Raw genomic sequence first — 18591 nt, 5'->3', positions numbered from 1 at the left:
TCCAGCCTGGCTCCCAGGGCTGTGTGGGAGGAGGAGAATCCTGTGAATGAGTGTGTGATTTGTGCAGCCTCCCAGCACAGGAGACAGATTTTGGTGAGTGAACCCGGGCCCTGTTGTACGAGAACATCCTGCTCACTCACGCTCCTGTTTCACTCAGATATTGCAGGGAGAATGATTCTTTTCCACATCACAGCTCAGTGAGCCTTGCTGATTTTTAAATTTTTTAAATTTACTTTTCTCAGCCATATCCTCCAGAACTTCAGTGCTCATTGCAGCCAAGTGTTTTTCCACCTGCAGCTGCACATTGTGGCGCTGTGTCAGGGCAGGGTTGAGAAGGATTCAGGGAAAGGTTGTTCCCCCAAGGGTGCTGGGCATTGCCCCAAGGCTGCCAGAGATCCAGGAGCCTTTGGGGATGCCCAGGGTGAGATTTCTGAGGGGTCTGTGCAGGGTGAGGGGCTGGATTTGATGATCCCCATGGGTCCCTCCCAGCTCAGGACATTCTGTGATTCTATGATTCACCTCCTGCTTGATTGCTTAGATTTCATTTAAGCCTTCATCTCACATAGCCTTAAAATAAGGAATAAGCACACCCCAAGCTGGGAAAACAAGGGGTGAAAAGGCAGCAGAGGACTGAGCAGAAGTGTGCAGTGCAATGTTCACTCCCACAGCCTGTGGTGGTGTTTGAGGGTCCCCAGGAAGAGGGAGGAGATGGGAATCTTGACTCCAAGTTTCAGAAGGCTGATATATAGTAATTCTATTCTATTCTATTCTATTCTATTCTATTCTATTCTATTCTATTCTATTCCTACACTAAAGAAAGAGAAAGGAGACATCAGAAGGCTAGAAAAAAAATGATAATAAAATCTTGTGACAGACTCAGAGTCTAGCTTGGCCATTAATTAAAAACAATTCACATGAAACCAATCAAAGATGCACCTGTTGGTTAGCCACTTCCAAACCACATTCCAAGCAATCAGATCATTATTATTTACATTTCTTTTCTGAGGCTTCTCAGGAGAAAAATCCTGGCAAAAGGATTTTCATAAAATACGTCAGTGCCAACAGCTTTCAGGTACTCACTGGATATTTAGTAGGTGAAATCCCTGCTCCTTCAGTTGCCCCTCACCCCGAGGTTGTGCCCTGTTGGGAAGGATGAAAGTTTGACAAGAAAGTCTCACAGATGTGTGCTTAGCAGAAAGATTTTTGGATGTAGAATCTGAAGAAGGAATAGAGATGGAAGCAAGTTTTGATATAGAAGAAAAGAATTGCTGAGCCAGTCTCTCTGGATAACCAAGGAGGCAAAGGGTGTGTTAGTTAGAAGGGGTTTTTATGGCTTAGAGCAAAGGATAAACCCACCTCAAACAAGATGTTTTTACCAAGCACAAAGATAGCACAGGAAAACAAGGCAGCAAATGTTGCAAGTAGAACAAAGGTCTCAGAATTTTCCACTGCAACAAAACTGAAAACAATTTCTAGCTTAAACTGTAATGTACTGACTTGTAGTGATTGGAGAATGGTAACATGAATATGGTAATTATAGCACTTATGATAGGCTATAGATAAAATTAAGGTATAGATTGGTTCTACTGTATTAAGATGCTCAGCAAAGAAAAGTATAAAATGCATTGTAACCAAAACCAAAGTGTGTCCAGGCCTGCCTGCAGCTGGAGCTGACAGCTGTAGGCACAGTTCTGTCACCCACAAGCCTGGGCTGCTGCAGTAAACTGCATTTTGGAGAGCTGCCTGGAGTCCCACATCCCTCATTTCAACTCTTACAGCTTCCTTCCTCTCTTACACCTGACCACCTTGGCTGGGATAAACCTGGGGCTCAGCTGGGCTGGAGGAGCATTTCCAGCCCTTCTGGCACTGTGATCCCACCTGCCTTCATCATCCTCCTCCCAGGTACACCAGGAGCTGTTCCAGCTGCCTTTCCTCCCCCACAAAAGGCCCATGATTAATTAGCAGCTGATTTGTGCTCGCAAAATCCCATTAAAAATTCCCCGTGTGTGATAACAAGAAAAATCTGCCCCGAGTTTTCCAGGGCTGTTCCTCCACAGGAATAAAGGCTGGCAGGTGTGAGCACACCTGGGCTCAGGTACAGCCTGCCTGCCACGGGAGGCTGCGATGGGTGGGGAGGAAAAGCCGATGTGGAAAATAACAGCTCTGTAATCAGCGCAGGCTTTGGATGGCGTGGGATCCTGGAGAACAGGGCCATTCACGGTTTAATGAGGATTAAAATAACTCCTGAATAGCTGCCTTAGTCCCTGAGCATCCTGCTCAATGAATGAATCACAGGATTACTGCTGAAAAATAGGTTGGAACGGTAGAACAAAAACCTGACATAATGAGAATAAACGGAGGCTTTGGGGCCAAACTTTCATGTGGCATTTCCAGCCCCCCTGATCCTGCCCTGCTGCTCCACCAGTGCTCAGCTCCGGGTTTGTCTCCTTTGCCCCTTGCACAGAACATTTTGGGGATCAGCTCTCGGGTTTGGCTCCTTTGCCCCTTGCACAGAACATTTTGGGGATCAGCTGTCGGGTTTGGCTCCTTTGCCCCTTGCACAGAACATTTTGGGGGTCAGCGTGCTTGGGCAGTGCCAGGCAGGTGCAGAACACTGTAAGCAAGATATTCACAGCACAGGAAAGTAAATGAGATGTTGGATCCTGCACACCAAAGGCAGCTGGAATTAATGATTTATTAGATGAATATTCCTGTGCTTATCACTCTGAGCTGAGCAGACCAAGCTCAGGCAGAGTTTGGGGCTCTGTTCCCCCATTCCTGGGCTGCACTTTGCCACTCTCATTGCCCAAAATCCCTGAAAAAGGGCTGGAAAAGCTTCCCCTTCCCAGCTCTGTGACCATGGAGCAGCTGAAGGACAATTGCTCCAGGCTTCTCCTTTGGAATACAAATAGTGGCCAGAAAGTGCTGGTGGATGATGAACTTTGTGCTGGAAGTATTTCCATTTTCCTCAGCAGCTTTTGGGCTCCTTTCCTCCCTGCACTCCCCTGGGTCTCTCAGGGGAGTTCAGCCCTGGAAAGGGATTTTCTCTTCATTAGTGAAGGCATCGAGATTTCCATCCTGCCCTGCAATCTCGGCAGTTCTGGTGACAAGAGCAGAGGGGCAGAAGGCAAAGAATTGTTTTGCATGGAATCATTGTGGTGGGAAAAGCTTCGAAGTCTCCAGTCACAAACTCATGACCCCAAATGCCACATCCACCCATCTTTAAATTCCTTCAGGAATGAGGATTCCACCCCTGCCCTGGGTCCCTTCATAGGCTGATGGTTCCTCTTCAGGCCTTTTTACCGTCCTTTTTTTCCCCTCTTTTTTTTCCTCCTTTTTTCCCCATTTTCCTTTTTTCCCCCTTTTTCTTCCTTCCCCCCCCCCTTTTTCTCTGCCCCTTTTTCCTTCCCCTTTCCCCCCCTTTTTCCCCCTTTCCCTCCTTTCCCCCCCCTTTTCCCTCCCCTTTTTTCTCTTTTTTCTCCTCCTTTTTTTTTTTCTTTTCCCTTCTTTCTTTTTTCCTTCCTCTCACTTTCCCCCCCCTTTTTTTTTTCCTTTCCAGGCCATTCTTTTCTCCTGTTAACTCCAGATTTCAGAGCAGCTCCAAGTGCTTTAATAAATTCCCTAAAACGAATGCAAAGTACAGCACGACTGTCAGAATGATCATATATCTGTATCACACTTACAGGTGTATCTGTAATGCAGCTGGCATATATTAAAAATATCCTTGCTTTGCAGATTTCATAAGGAATCTTATTAGGAAAGACAGGCTGGAAAATGCAGCATTTTCTTTACATATTCTGACACTTGATTTATTTATTTTTTCATTATAGAACACAATAAATCAAGTTTTTATTAGGAAAGTTCTCATATGAAATCCTTGAGACTGAGAAAAAATAATAGGTGCTGGAGAAGCCTAAAACCAAGTACCAAAGGAAAGGCTAAACCAGTGGAAAAAGGAGATTTTTTTCTAGGTAGGAAGTGCATGGGAAACCTTTGGGGGCTGTTTAGAGTGTTCTTTAACAGCTACACAGAGTTTTACACCTTGGTGCTGATAATTCAGGTGGTGATTGTGGTTTAACCCAGCTGGGAACTCAGCCCTGGGATGCAGGGGAGAATTGGAAGGCTAAAAGTGAGAACACTTGTGGATAGAGGCAGTTTAATCAAAGAAAGAGAAATAATAAATGGAAATATAAATGACAATATAATATAAAAATATATAAAATTAAAAGATAAATATAAATTTTAAAAATATAAAATATATTAAAATAAATATAAACAAGAAATTGAAATATAAATAAAAATAATATAGAATTAAAACATAAAAATATTTTAAAATATAAAAATATTAAAATAAATATTAAAATAAATGGAAAGATAATAAATATTAATATAGTATAATAGATAATAAATAATAATATAATAATATTAAATTAAAATATAAAAATGAATATTTTAAAACATAAAATATGTTAGAAGAAATAATAATAAAAATAAAATAACAAATTGCAAATGGAAAGGAACGTGCCTCCTGTGCACGTGTTTGCAAAGGAGTGGGAGCACTGGTTTCCTTTTTCCCAGTGCAACATCTCACTCTTTCTGCTGGTTATTTTATCTGATGGCTCCTCCAGCTGCGCTCACAAATTTCCTTTTGTGTCCTGGCAATTCAGAGCCCTGTGGCTCCTTTCTTCCCCTAATGGAGTTTCCTGGTAAATAGCTTTGAACTCAGATCCTTGTCTGACAATAGATAAGCTCCTGCCTAACCGGCACTTCACAATTAACAGCGTTATCTTGTTAAACCTGAGGAGGTGTAGGAAGGCTCCGGCGTCATTTTAAAGTATTTTATTGCTTAGAAAGTGTTTACAAAGGGCTACAGAAGAGGTAAATGAAGCTCAGTGCTGCATTCGGATGCCTGATTAGCTCAGCCACATCAAAATGCCAATAATTCAGGTTCTGACAGGGCTGGGTGACGTTGGTGAAGTTATAGCCTCAAAATACCTGAGGTTTTAGAGGGAAGGGAAAGGAAAGGAAAGGAAAGGAAAGGAAAGGAAAGGAAAGGAAAGGAAAGGAAAGGAAAGGAAAGGAAAGGAAAGGAAAGGAAAGGAAAGGAAAGGAAAGGAAAGGGAAAAGGAAAGGGGAAAAGGAAAGGGGAAAAGGAAAGGGGAAAAGGAAAGGGGAAAAGGAAAGGGGAAAAGGAAAGGGGAAAAGGAAAGGGGAAAAGGAAAGGGGAAAAGGAAAGGGGAAAAGGAAAGGGGAAAAGGAGGACCTTTAAGGTCATCCAGCCCAGCCACCATGCCAACAGCATCTCTATGGTCATTGAACCACATCCCCAAGTGCCACATCCATGTGGCTCTGAACACTTCTAGAGATGAGCAGGGGTCTGCATCATGCTTGCTGGGAACCAGGTGAAAATTAACCCATCTGATCCCACAGCTCTGAAAATCCCTCCAGACAGCCCCAGAAATACCCAGTTTCTTATTTGTCCCCCATTCTCTGATCAGGTTTTCACATTAAATTAATATTTGACTACCTGGAGGGACAGAAACTGAAACAAAGTCACAAAGGAGTTCCTGCAGAATTTTTCCTTGCTGAAAGCAACCAACAGTGAAGGAAAATTCCAACTAGGGAAACCTGTAGGGCACTTATTTAAGGGCACCTGGGGTGTCCCTGGGCTTCTCTCAAGGTTTGCTCATCTTTCACTGGCAGCCAGGGTAAAACCTTTCCATTTTTCCATCTGTCTGGGATATAAGGGGTGCCTGGATTCTGGATGGAGCAGGAAGCAGGTGAAGATTCCCAGTCTGTTGTCACCTGAATAAATAAAATCTGATTTTAATCCTGGTTGCACCCAGACTCTCCCCATAGTGAAGGAGAGAGATAAACAAGCAGCCAACACTCAGAAACAAACCATGGCAACCTAAACTTTTTATTTGTTTTTTTACCTGTGTTTTACAGCCAGGGAGGAATAGCTCACATCAAGGGCCATGACCTCAGCAAGGTTTCCAGCAGTTTCTAGCAAAGCAATGTGAGATTAATTAGAGAAGAGGTTGTTAATGAGGGCTGAGTGACCATGCAGGGACCAAATATCAGGGCAAGGATGGCCCTGGTGTGGTTCTGGATTTGGTCTCTTTGTTCCTGGTGGAAAAGGAATTCACTTATTAAATTTGCAGGTGATATGAACCTTGGATGACTGTAAGTCTATTAGAGAACAGGATTAGAATTTAAAATGTTCTTGACAAATTGGATAAATAGCCTGCAAATAAATTGATTAAATGGAGAAAAATGAGATGCCTCGGGCTGAAGCAGGAATGCTAAAAAGCCTTTTCTGTGTTGGAGAACAATTGGAGAGTTCCTTGGAAAAGCAATAAGGAACCACAATGGATCACAGACTTTACATGAGTCAGGAAAAGAGAAATATCAGAGGTTTGTGTGAGCAAGAGAAGCTGACAGGGGACAGAGCAGGGATTGCACTCTGTCCTGGTGAGGGCTGTCTCAGAAACACATCCCAGAGCTGAGGGGGATCTGGGGCAGTGGGAGCACAGGGGGCAAAGCAGGAAAACAGGGAAACAACAAAGGAATGGTGTCAGCACCAAGGATAAAGGAGCACACTGCAACCGTGGTCATAAAGGGCTGGGCAGGAATAAGGGGGGTTCTTTCCACATCCCTGGAAGAAGGAATTGGTCTGAAAAGCAGAAAGGAAGACTCAGTGACACAGAACTTCTTGGGGAAGGAGATGTCCATGAAAGGTTTGGGAACAGAAGAGCAGCCCTGGAGTGACCCCTGCAGCAGCAGGGCAGGACATGAAGGGTCCCAGAGATCTCCTCTCATCCTGCACTGCTGCAGCTCCACCAAGGGTGGGAAGCTCTGGGCAAGGAGCTCAGCCCTTACTGAAAGCTGAAGCCATGGAGGCTTATCAGGAGTCCCTTATCTGATGATTTCATTGCAGGGAAGGAGATAGAGGTGTTCTCCCAGCCCAGTCCCAGCAGTGGATGGAACTGGGGTGGGAGCTGCCCTGGATGCTCTGCCATGGATGGTTCCCCTGCCCTCCCTCCCACGATTCCCATTCCCTGGGGAGGGAGCAGAGCTCATGTGCAGCTCTTGAACCCCTGCAGGCCACACCTGTGACTCCTCTCTGTGCCCACACAGGACCTGGTGCTCTGGTTGTGCTCACAGTGGGACAGGCTGGGTTTGGGTGCTTGGGTTCACATCCTGAGCACTCCAAAGCTCCACAGCCCTGATGGAGCTGGAGCAGCCTCCAGGAGCAGCCCAGGCTGTGGTACAGCTGGGTGTGCTCCTGTCTGGACATGATTCCCACCTTTGCACAGAACCCTCATTTGCAGGCTCAGCAGAAGGGGAGCAGATTCCCATTATCGTGTTCTCCTTGCATCTGGAATTTTAAGTGAACTGCATAACAGAATCTTCTGCTTTCTTAAGCATTTCCTTCTCCTTTCTTTAATCATGCTGAGATTTCCTGTGATACTGTGAGCTGTAATTATCATCTGCAGATCAGTGGCAATGCTAAGCTGGTTCTTAAAGGGATTTTTTTTTTCTGTGAATTTCAGATGACCAAGAACAAAATTATAATCACCTGATACTAAACAGTGACAACCAGACACCTACACATGGTAAGAGAAAGCAAAGAGCAAAATTACACACGTTGTAACTTTCCTCTGCCAGCCAGTAACATTTACTGGTACCAAATGTGTTTAATGTTAATGGCAATATTCCTCTGGCAATGCTGCATGGCTGGTGGCTCCCATTGGCATTAAACACAGGCCCATATTTTCAGTAGTGTGCACAGGGAAATATGGCCCAGTCTTTTCTAACTGTGCTGATCAGCCTTGTGTCTAATTCCAAGATTCCCCTTTGTTTCCCACTGGGTTTCCTCCCCCTTTTACCCAGCCTGGAGATGTTTCTTTGCTTCCTTCATGGCCTCTCTCTGCTCAGCCCTGTCCCCCAGCCCTTCTGTCCCCTCCTTTGGGTTTCCCTGAGCAGCAGAGGAGCCTGGGCTGTGTCCCCCTTCCCTTGGAGCCAGCCCAGCCATGGCATCCTCTGGCTCCATCCAGTCCCTGGCACCCAAACCCTGTTCTGCAGTGTCTGTGCCACCAGACCAAGCTCTGATTGATCCCATCCAGCCCCAGGTCACCCAAACCCTGTTCCCCAGTGCCTGTGCCATCAGACCAAGCTCTGATTGATGCCCCAGGGCATTCCCTGGCACCCAAACCCTGTTCCACAGTGTCTGTGCCACCAGACCAAGCTCTGACTGATCCCTCAGTCCCTCAGATTGGTCCCCTCTTCTCTCCTCCCTCTTCTGCTGCCTTGTCTCAGTCCTGTCCGTGTCCCTCCCTGCCCCCTGTGCCTTTGGAATGGGATCCATTCCTCCTGCTCTAAGCTCCCAGTAAATCTCATCTCTGTCACTCCTGGCAGCTCTGAATCTCTGTATTTGTTACTCTTTCTGTCCTGGTGTTTGTTTTGAATTCTGAAACCTCGTCCTGACTGTTCTGGAGCTGATTTATTACAAGTTGTGCTCACATACAGAAATCTCCCTGCTGCTAAGGAGGGTGGGAGAACAATTGCCCTTGGAAAGATCCCCTAAAATCCTGGGGGTTTCTCCTTCCCAGAGGAGGCAGGCATCTCTTCAGCCTAAAAATTGCTTCCGTGGTAAGCCTGTGCTATTAGGACTTCATTTTCTGTCTCGCAAACACTCCAGGAGGAAGAGTGTCAGCTTTGAACTCATCAGTGCCACAGCAGTATTTATTGAGCCTGAACTGACAGCCTCCAATGTTCCTGACTGCTTATTCTGTTTACTTTTTTACCTTCCTGAGGGGGAAAAGAAAAGAAGAAAATGGAGAAATAGGGTTGAAATTGTGCTGTCTTCTCTTTGGTCTTGGTAGTCATTCTTAAAATCCAGCCCCTGCTGGGTTCTGAGCTGCCCTTGACCTGCCCAGGAGCTTTAGTGCAGCACCAGGGTCCCACTGCGTCCAAGCACTCCAGGGAATGTGACAAAACAATTCCACTTCCCTCTGCTCCTAACAGATGCTTTGCTTTTTTTATGTTCTTAAGAAACAAAAAAAAAAATTGAAGGCACATCCACTGATGGTCTTGGATTCCTTGTGCTTCCTGTGCCTTAATAATTTGGTTGTTGTGAGGGACTGGGATGAGCTGACTACAAATGAGGGTGTGATTCAGAGGTACATCTCTCTCTGAGTTATCCAGATGGCCAGGGCTGCTTTTGTTCCTTCCATCCATGTGTGCTGCTGCTGCTGCTGAGCCATTGCCTGGAGAGTCTGAAAATATATTTGAGCTTTTCAAGTAAGACATCAGAAGAGCTTGCAGGATGGCACAGAGGGCTGGAAGGAGTGCTGGGAATTGTGATATCCTGGGGAGGACAATTCCCAGCGGGATCAGAAGTGACCACAGGCAGCTGAGTCACAGAAAGTGCCCAAGGCCAGCTTGGATGGGGCTTGGAAACCCTGGGAGGTGTCCCTGCCCATCCTTCCTTCCTTCCTTCCTTCCTTCCTTCCTTCCTTCCTTCCTTCCTTCCTTCCTTCCTTCCTTCCTTCCTTCCTTCCTTCCTTCCTTCCTTCCTTCCTTCCTTCCTTCCTTCCTTCCTTCCTTCCTTCCTTCCTTCCTTCCTTCCTTCCTTCCTCTTCCTTCCTTCCTTCCTTCCTTCCTTCCTTCCTTCCTTCCTTCCTTCCTTCCTTCCTTCCTTCCTTCCTTCCTTCCTTCCTTCCTTCCTTCCTTCCTTCCTTCCTTCCTTCCTTCCTTCCTTCCTTCCCTTCCTTCCTTCTTCCTTCCTTCCTTCCTTCCTTCCTTCCTTCCTTCCTTCCTTCCTTCCTTCCTTCCTTCCTTCCTTCTTCCTTCCTTCCTTCCTCCTTCCTTCCTTCCTTCCTTCCTTCCTTCCTTCCTTCCTTCCTTCCTTCCTTCCTTCCTTCCTTCTCCTTCCTTCCTTCCTTCCTTCCTTCCTTCCCTTCCTTCCTTCTTCCTTCCTTCCCTTCCTTCCTTCCTCCCTTTCTTCTCATTTTTCTCTTTTCTTTCTTTTCCATCCTTCTCTTCCTCCTTCTTTCTGGCACTGTATCAGCTTTAGTGTCCGTCCCATCCCATCCTGGGGCTCCTCAGTTCCAGACTCTCCCAGCCCAAGGGCTGCAATCCCAGAATTTCAGTTCTGCTGTGCTTGAGGGCTCTGAATTAACCACAGTGGCTCTCACCATCCCACACCTGCCAGAAATCCCTGCTGCTGGATTATTCCTGCCCCAAATTCCCCCCACAGGACACCAAATGTCCCATTCCAGAGGCTCCTACAGCCCTTTAGAAACATCAGCTGAAATTCTGCTCTCAGTGACAGCATTTAGACCTCAATTCCACTGAAAACTAAATTTTCATGTGGATTTCCTTAACTCCAGACTTTATTTCTACCTCAGCTGCAGATTTGAGCTGCAAATGAAGAACTGTACAGCAGTTTTAGGAAATGTAGTGATTTGTATGTAAAATGTGAGTGGGAGGGAGCAAGTATTAGGCTCTAAGCACAACCAAGTTTTACATATGAAATGCAGCTAAATCTTTTGATACATTAATTTATCTTGCTTAGATATTCAGCCTTCACACAAAATAAGCACATAAAATGATTTCCCCATAAAAACATTAAAATATGAAGGAAAAAACTGAGCTGGGGGCACAAAAGAGAACTGAGCATCAGCTATAACAGAAATACATTGACTGCCTGGGCTCAGTTTCTGTGCAGATTATTGCTTTATTTTTTACTGCTACTGAAGTTTCATCTCATTATATTTAGTGCATATATAATTATCCTAACCTAAAGAGCACCTAATAAACATTTTTTTAACATCTTTATAAATACCAAGCACATTTCCAAATAATATGGTTAGAAGGAAGTTCATATCACGACTTTTATGTCAGTTAATTGCATTTGACAATCATCTCAAAAAATACTTGGTAAAGCACCATGAGCAGCCAATTACTTCAAGGTTTTAATTTGGCCAAGTGTTTTTCCATGGATGGTGCCTGGGATTGCTCTGAGGGAGGCAAATTTTGTTTTATAGCTATACTTGTGTGGGCTTTTAGCAGTTTCCTCTATATGGACTCATGTAGGAGTGTGGTTTTCCCTTCCTTCCTTCCTGGAATCTTTCCTTCCCTTTATTCCCTCTTTTTTCCCTCTTCTCTCGTTTCTTTCTTTTCCATCCTTTTCTTTTCCACCTTCTTTCTCTTTTCTTCATTTCAGAAATCCAGGGCATCTTCCTTCCCACACACTAATAGGGCTTTGGGGGATATATTGCTGAAAAAATCTTTGCATCAATTTTCTAACATCAGACCAGAAGCTTCAATTTGGGGCAATCCCAGAAGATATGAAAATGATTCCCCATTCTGTCACATCTCCTCCAGCAATTTGCTGAGAGTTTTGTGTCTATTGTGTTTAAGACACTGTTTACAAAATCATAACAATTAAGGACTGTTTAAATTAGCTTTATCCCCAGCAGAAATATATGGGGGGAAAGGAGAAGCTTATCAGATGTGCAGCATAAAACCCAGAGAACAGGCAGACCTGGGTGTTCTGACCCTGGGCAGGGCTGGAATGGCAGTGGGAGGTGTCATAATTCACCTGGGGGGAATTTTGGAAGGAATTTGAGATGGGACCTCTGAGGTGGTTTCAATGATGAGGTTTATTTTCTTATCTTCTGCATAGGCAGGAAGGGTGAGTTTGGCTCACATCCTCACAGCTTGGCTCAGAAGGTCTCAAGACTCTTAGTTACAAGACCTTTTGAAGGATTTATTGACCAATAAAACACTGCTAACAAGGATATTTATGGTTTTGACCCAATCTTTAAATATTTTGTCTTATGGACTCATGCTGCAGTGTAAGCTTTCTTAGCCAATCTTGTTATGGCACACAAACCCACAGTGCTGCATTCTAAACTCCTTGTTTACCTCTGGAATATTTTTTTTTCTATATCTAAGCTCTGAAAGTCTAAACTTTCCTTTACTTAGCTTAACGTGTCTCTGCTTTAAACTCCAAATCCACATTCTCCCTTCTGTCACCTGAGTTTGGGAGCCTTTTCCAAGGTCTCAGATCAAATCCTGGCTTTAATTCTGGAATCCCTGGCAGTTCCAAGGCCAGGCTGGGCAGGGCTTGGGGCAGCCTGGGACAGTGGGAGGTGTCCCTGCCATGGCAGGGGCGGAATTGAGGGGACTTTGTGATCCTTTCCTTTCCTTTTTGTTTCCAAGCCAAACCAAACCAAACCAAACCAAACCATTCCAGCCATTCCAAACTCCCTCTCCCTGGCCCTTGCAGAGCTGGGTACCAGTTTTCAGTGTCTCAAACCCTTCAGGAAGGAGTCCCAGCCCCAGCTCTGCACAGCCCTGGTGCCAGAGCCAGCAATTTTATCTGCACCCCTGCAAGGTCAGCACACTCCAGGGTGAGCAGATCCCTTGCTCTGACTGCTCTGTGTAGTTTTCATCTCTCCCTTTCATTTCAATTCCAGCGTTTCTCCTCTCAGCCCAGCTGTGGGGTGCAGTGCTCAGTGAAGCTCTGTGTGCTCAGGGGTTTTTCCATGCTGATCCCCCTGGGTGACGGCACTCAGGGGTGTCACTGTCACACCCAGTGTCACTGTGTGCTGCACCCCTTTCCTCTGCACCCTCCTCCTCGTGAAAAACGCCAATCACTTGTTTTTAAAATTTTAAAAGTTTAATAGTAATAAAATGGTTATTAAAATAGTAATACAATTAGAGTAATAATAATTTGGACAATTTGAATTAGGACAATATGAGACAATAGAGACAAAGAGTTACAGACATCTGGGTACCTTTTTCTGGGCAGCACAAGCCTGAAAAAGGAAACACATTAATAGAGGATTAACCCTTAAAACCAACAGCCTGTAGCATATTCATGCACCTCATACATGATGCATAAATTCCATTCAGAAACACAGGATTCTGTCTGGTCAGTGTCAACTTCTTCCTCTAAATCCTAACATCACCTTTGAGGCAGGAAGAAGTTTGTTTCTTCTGATAATGGGGCAATAAATTCTCTTTCTCTGAAAGATTCAGGTGTCCTGTGGCTGCTATCTTGCTGCAAGTCCTTTCTTTAAAGAGAAGTATCCTACATAGCATAGTTTCTATTTTAACATTATGTTATAACCTAAAACTGTATTTAACACACTGCTTAAGAGAATTAATACAGCATTACCTTCTAACACAACACATATAATATTCATTTGAATATTTGCAAAAAAAAAATCATAAAATGCATGCATTTTTCACACTCCTCAGGCTGCTGCTCAGTTCTCAACCAGGCCCAGTGCTGGAGCCATCCTGACAGACACAGGGTTTAACACTGCCTCTGTTTGAAATCCTCCAGCTCTCCTAAATGAGGGCAGCTACTCGCTGGAGAGCTCTGATTTCCACCACAGAGGATCTGACCTGGAAATGTAGAACCCTCCTGGAGATTAGTCATGAGAAATGCAAAGCACTATTAATAACAGCGTTTGTAACACGAGCAAACAGGAGTGTGAAAACACAAACACTGAGGACGCAGCTCATACATTCTGACTCTGCACACATCAGTTTATTCGCCTGCCCTGACAGCGTGTCACTCCAGCATGGCCTGGCAGCCCTGAGCCCTGGCACAGAAGGCTCCAGAACGTCAGCAGTGCCACCAGATTTGGGGCTCTTTGAGAGAACTTGCGTCAGAGTTGGAGCCTGTGCGTCTGAGCCTTCAAAGGGCTGAGCAGGAGCAGGGCTGGGGCAGCAGGGAGGGCTCTGACACAGGGCTGGGGCTCTGCTGAGCTGCAGCTGAGCAGCAGAAGGCTGGCTTGGAGCAGCCTTTCCTAGGTGACATTGTTTGCTTTCCCTGGGTGAATGTTTTAAAAGGCATCTGTTGGAATGTCTTGCAGAATTCGCACAACATATGTGCAGACTCAAATGCAAATCTGCAGCACATCCCTTTTGCCACTTGAGCTTTGTTCAAAACTTTGCCATCAACTCACATTTTTTTTTTTAAATTTTGGTATCATCTGCTCCCGTCCTTGAACATGAAAGGTTTTGTGCCTCATGTAAACATACTTTGAAAGTGTGTTCCAACAAGAGGGGCAGAGCAAGATGTGACAAGAAATCTGGAAATCTTGGAACTTCTCTGAGCCCTGAGCTTGTAGAGAGGTTGCAAAGCACTGGCAGAGAAATGAGCTATGCCTCAGCCCAGAGGGGCTGTGCTTCCCTGGTAGGTGACAGAGCACAGGAGTGAGCAGAGCAAGTGAATTTGTGTGAATCCACCTCCAGTGCCACCCCCAGGCCCAGCAGGGCTGCAGGTGACACGCAGGTGCTGCCACCAAAGCCATTGTCCTGTTTGGACTACATTGGGGTGGCTGCCTAGAGCAGAGGCTGGGCAAGATCAAGAGGATAAAGCAGGTGTTTAATAAAGGCCTTGCATAGACACACACCTTGGGCAGCCAAAGCCTCACAGAAGCTGCACCCAGGATGGGTGATGGTCATGAGTTTTATGTAATTTTGGTCTATTTGCATATCAGGAATTAATTGTCCAAATACAGCTTCAGCTAATGAAGTTATATTCCCCAGTTTTCTCCCCACAATTCACTTTTGTTTATAATTTTCTAGGTGTGAGGCTGTGGTGTGTCCTTGGATCTCAGGCCCAGAGGGATTGTTCTGTCTGACCAAGATGTGAAGGCAGTTAACTACACTTTATATGGAGTTCACAGTTATGCACTAATGCACTAGAGGATTTGAAGAATATAAAAGCTGAAATCCTAAAGCATCATCAGGTGTGGTAGGAGCGCAGGCAGCCCCTTCCCCTGCCCAGTGCAAGGTGTGAGCAGGGGAAATGCACCCACCTGGACTGGTGGGGCTGCAGGAGGAGAATCCAAAGCTCCCCAGAGCTCCCTGCTCTCTTCCTGAGCTCCTTGTGCCAGCGTGGAGCAGCCTGGGGAGCTCTGGGCTGGGCTGTGCATCCCTGTGCAACCAGGGCTGCCTGCAGGGCGAGGAAATGCCGAAATTCCTGCAGAATTGTACATCAGAATTGTATAGCCTTGTGCAGAATTGTACAGCAGAATTGTACAGCCCTGCACTGGCTGCACCAAGCTGGGGCTGTCCCCAGGCTGGGGGAGGTTCCTGTGTTCTGTTTGTTGCTCCTGAAATCACTATATAAAAAAGATTACCAAACACATTTTAAAAAATACACTTTCTGATTCAACTATTATGTCCATAAGGCACAAAGAAATCCTCAGTGCAGTGAGGTTTTGGGAGCTTGACTACAAAAACAAAATGGTAATTCTTGCAGAATGTAAGGGCAGAAGGAGGCATAGGAAGAATCACTGTGTTGTTCAGATTGACCTTTTTATATACAGGAAGAATGAAGGGTGAGCTTCACCTCCTGCCTGCTCCTCTGCCAGCTCCTGGGCCAGGAGGGGTGGTGTGCCAGAAAATGGGCACCAAATGGCACAGAGATGCTGAGGAGAATGAGTACCAATCCTGACTTTAAAGGTAAAACCAGTAGCCATGCACAGAGCTCGTTTTCCAGTGTAATCTCCAGCTGGGGTGATGGGGATGCTGGGGAGCACAGTGCACAGCCTCAGCTGCCCTGCAGGGAATGGCAGAGCTTTGATTTGCATCCTCATTATTGATTCTGACCTGCAGCTTCCATAGGAGCCCACAAGCACAACAAACAAAGAGGAGAGAGACCAGAGACAAATTTATTGCGGGATTGAAAACCTGCTGAGAAACTGGTGCTGAACTGGCCTCAGAATATAAATTGCACGAGATATTTCTCCTTACTGGAGCACCTCAGTTCTCTGATCTCCCCCTCAAGCTACATTATGCAAAAGACATCTGAAATTAGCTTTGGTCATTTCAGTTTATCCCTTGTTTGGCTGAGTGATGGGCAGTGGATTTCAAGGTGACTTCTCATTTGCCAGAATCATTCCAGCCTGCTCCTGAGTGCCTGGATGGGAAAGTCAGCGAGAAGATGAAGTGATCCTGCAGCAGCCCATCAGATAAATGTGTGGCACTTAATTTCACACACCTCATGCAAGCAGTCAATTAATGCTGAGCTCTGGCACCCAGCACAGCTCCGTGCCTGTGCCTGGGCTCACTGCAGCATGCCCAAACCCCCATGGAAATGGAGATTAGCTCCACGTTCTGCCTGAGCAATTTGCAAAGAGATCTCAGCCTGGGGTCCTTGCCACACGAGCAGGAGGAGGAGTGGGGACATGGTTTCAGTGCTGATCCAGCCTCTGTTTGCTGGATAACATCAAATCAATTGTTTCCAGCCCCCTGATGAATGCCACACGCTCCCTGATCCTGCAGGCAGGCTGTTAGACATGGATGGATGTCACATTCATATTTTCTGTAAAAATCCCTTCTCCCAGGATTTCGCTCCTGGGAAGCTGAGAAGCCTCAGAGAAAAATTTAAAAATTGAATATTGAAAACAATAATTATCTCATTTGCTTCTCCCGTGTTGTGCTCATGTGGAATGTGCTTGGAGATTTTTTTACCAACAGGGGATTGCTTGATTGGTTTCATGTGAATATTTTTGACTTATTGGCCAATCAGGGCCCAGCTGTGTTGGAGAGAATCATGAGTTTTCATTAATATCTTCTTATCCTTCTGTAAGTATCCTTTCTGTATTCTTTAGTATAGTTTAGTATAGCATTCTTTAATATAATATAGAATAATAAAATAATGAATTAACCTTCTGAGAACATGGAGTCAGATGCAACATTCCTTCCTTCATCAGGGCACCCCACAAATAAAATAGATGGAAATCATCAGCAAGGAAATGCTGGTCTCTAAGAGGAGCCACTCCAGATCCCTCAGGTCTGTGCCCTTCCTGCCACACCAGAACCCCCTTCCAGGAGAGCAGAGAGGAGCAGGAGAAAGGGGAGAGGAGATTTATGAGATTTATGGTTATTGCATTGGGAGGAGGAATTTTTCACCACTGAATTACTTTCTTTCTTACAGAATTACTGTGAGAGTAATTCAGTAATTACAGGACTGCCTCAGCCTGTCTGTGACACTGTGCAGTGCTGAGGGTGGCTGACAGGAGGTTTGGAACATCCAGGGGAAGCCCCAGTGGGAGAAAAGTTGTGGCAGCAGCTCTGGATCCCTGAGCAGACACTCAGATGAACTGCTGGGTTCGTTTCCAGGCTGCAGGGGCATCGAGGACACGCTGGAATGAAAAATTCAGGGAGGAGGAAAAGGTTCTGCTGTCCAACAAGCAGGGCTGCACACGGCAGAGAGGCAGCAGGGCAGGACTGGCCTCGCTCTCACAGATGTTTCTTGCAGGAAATAGATTCACTTATGTATGAGTCAGGTCTAGAAAAATGTCTGTGAAATGTCTGCACTCTGCCTGGGTGGATTTTATTTTGAGTTTTTTTTCCTGGAAATGGGAGAAGTTAGCAAGTGTTTGGGCACTGCACAAAGCCAGCAGTTTTCCAGGTGGTAATTCCCTGCTGATCTGTTACCTTTGGGCAGAATCTGAGCTTTTATCCCAACCAGCCCCTGGTGCAGAGGAGGCAAGAGGGCTTGGGGCAGGTGACTGCACCCTGATCATGCATTGCTCTTCATGGGGACACTTTAGGGATGTACAAGAGGAATGTGTGAACCCAAGCTTGGGCATTCTGCTGCTCCTGCAGAGAATTCACCCTTCTGATTTCATTTGCAGACCATACCTGAAGTGAACACCTTTTGCCTCAGCTGCTGATTCCATCACTGCTGTGGGGTCTGACAGAGCCCACTGCTCTGTTCTGGCTCTGCTTCCAAAAATTCAAGTTCCTGCCTTGTTAAATCCTTTCCTCTCTGCCCATTTTAATATCTGAACATCTGGGGGTTGTAACTGCAGTTCTACAGGTCCCTGTGCCTTGGCTGGGCTGATTAAAGATCATTTTCCAGCTTGTAGTGAAGGAACAAGGTTTCAAACCCCTGCAGATAGTCTGGACTTCAATTTCAGCATCTGGGCTCAGTGCCCTCAGCATGAGAAAGTGTGACAGAGGGCACTGGGACCCTGCCTGGAAACCTCAGTGACCAACAAAATGGACATGAGTAGAATGGCATCCTGCACCCCTCAGGAATGGGTATTTCATTCCTCAGAAACATCCCCAACACCTTGTCCTGCCCTCTGAGTGCCCCCAGAGGTGCCCAGCTCCCAGCCCTGAGTGCAAGGAGGTGTGAGTCTCCACAGAGCCCCAGAGCCTCCAGGCTCAGAGCATCCCTGAGGACTCTGGCACACAGAGAGGGCAGCTGGACCATCCTCAGCCCCAGTTAAGGAACCCCCAGACTGGTTCTGTGTCCCTGGGGATGGGGAGGGCACACAGAGTGGTGAAGGTGAGTGATGCTGGTTAACGAGTTAAAGATCTGGCTCATGATGCCCCAGTTTAGGAGCCCCCAGACTGGTTCTGTGTCCCCGAGGATGGGGAGGGCATACTGGGGAGGTGAAGGTGAGTGATGCTGCCTGGCACAGCCCTGCATACCCAGGGTGGGTGCCAGCTCAGCCCATCCCTCTGGGCAGCCCCAGGAGATGTGAGGCAGCACTTTGCTGTCCCCATCACTGCTGTGTGTGACAGGAAGCAGCAGCA

General features: G+C 46.1%; 1 protein-coding gene across 3 annotated transcripts in view; it reads left to right on the top strand.

The window, feature by feature from the left end:
- SHISA6 (shisa family member 6) overlaps positions 1 to 18591 on the top strand; it is a 149543-nt gene that overhangs the window by 118479 nt on the left and 12473 nt on the right. For 2 of the 3 annotated variants that reach the window (XR_010442335.1, XM_064728782.1), the window contains exon 5: positions 7557 to 7619. The exons of the other annotated variant lie outside the window; for it this stretch is intronic. Coding sequence is in view for 1 of the 2 variants with exons in the window: in XM_064728782.1 (XP_064584852.1) it covers positions 7557 to 7619 (63 nt within the window). In the remaining variant the exon portion in view is untranslated. The remainder of the gene's footprint in view (positions 1 to 7556; positions 7620 to 18591) is intronic. 3 annotated transcript variants of the gene reach the window in all.

The sequence above is a fragment of the Zonotrichia leucophrys genome, chromosome 18 (genome assembly GCF_028769735.1).
Source record: "Zonotrichia leucophrys gambelii isolate GWCS_2022_RI chromosome 18, RI_Zleu_2.0, whole genome shotgun sequence".
Classification (NCBI taxonomy): Eukaryota; Metazoa; Chordata; class Aves; order Passeriformes; family Passerellidae; genus Zonotrichia; species Zonotrichia leucophrys.
The sequence above is the reverse complement of the archived record's forward strand: the minus strand, read 5'-3'. Positions and strand labels throughout refer to the sequence as shown.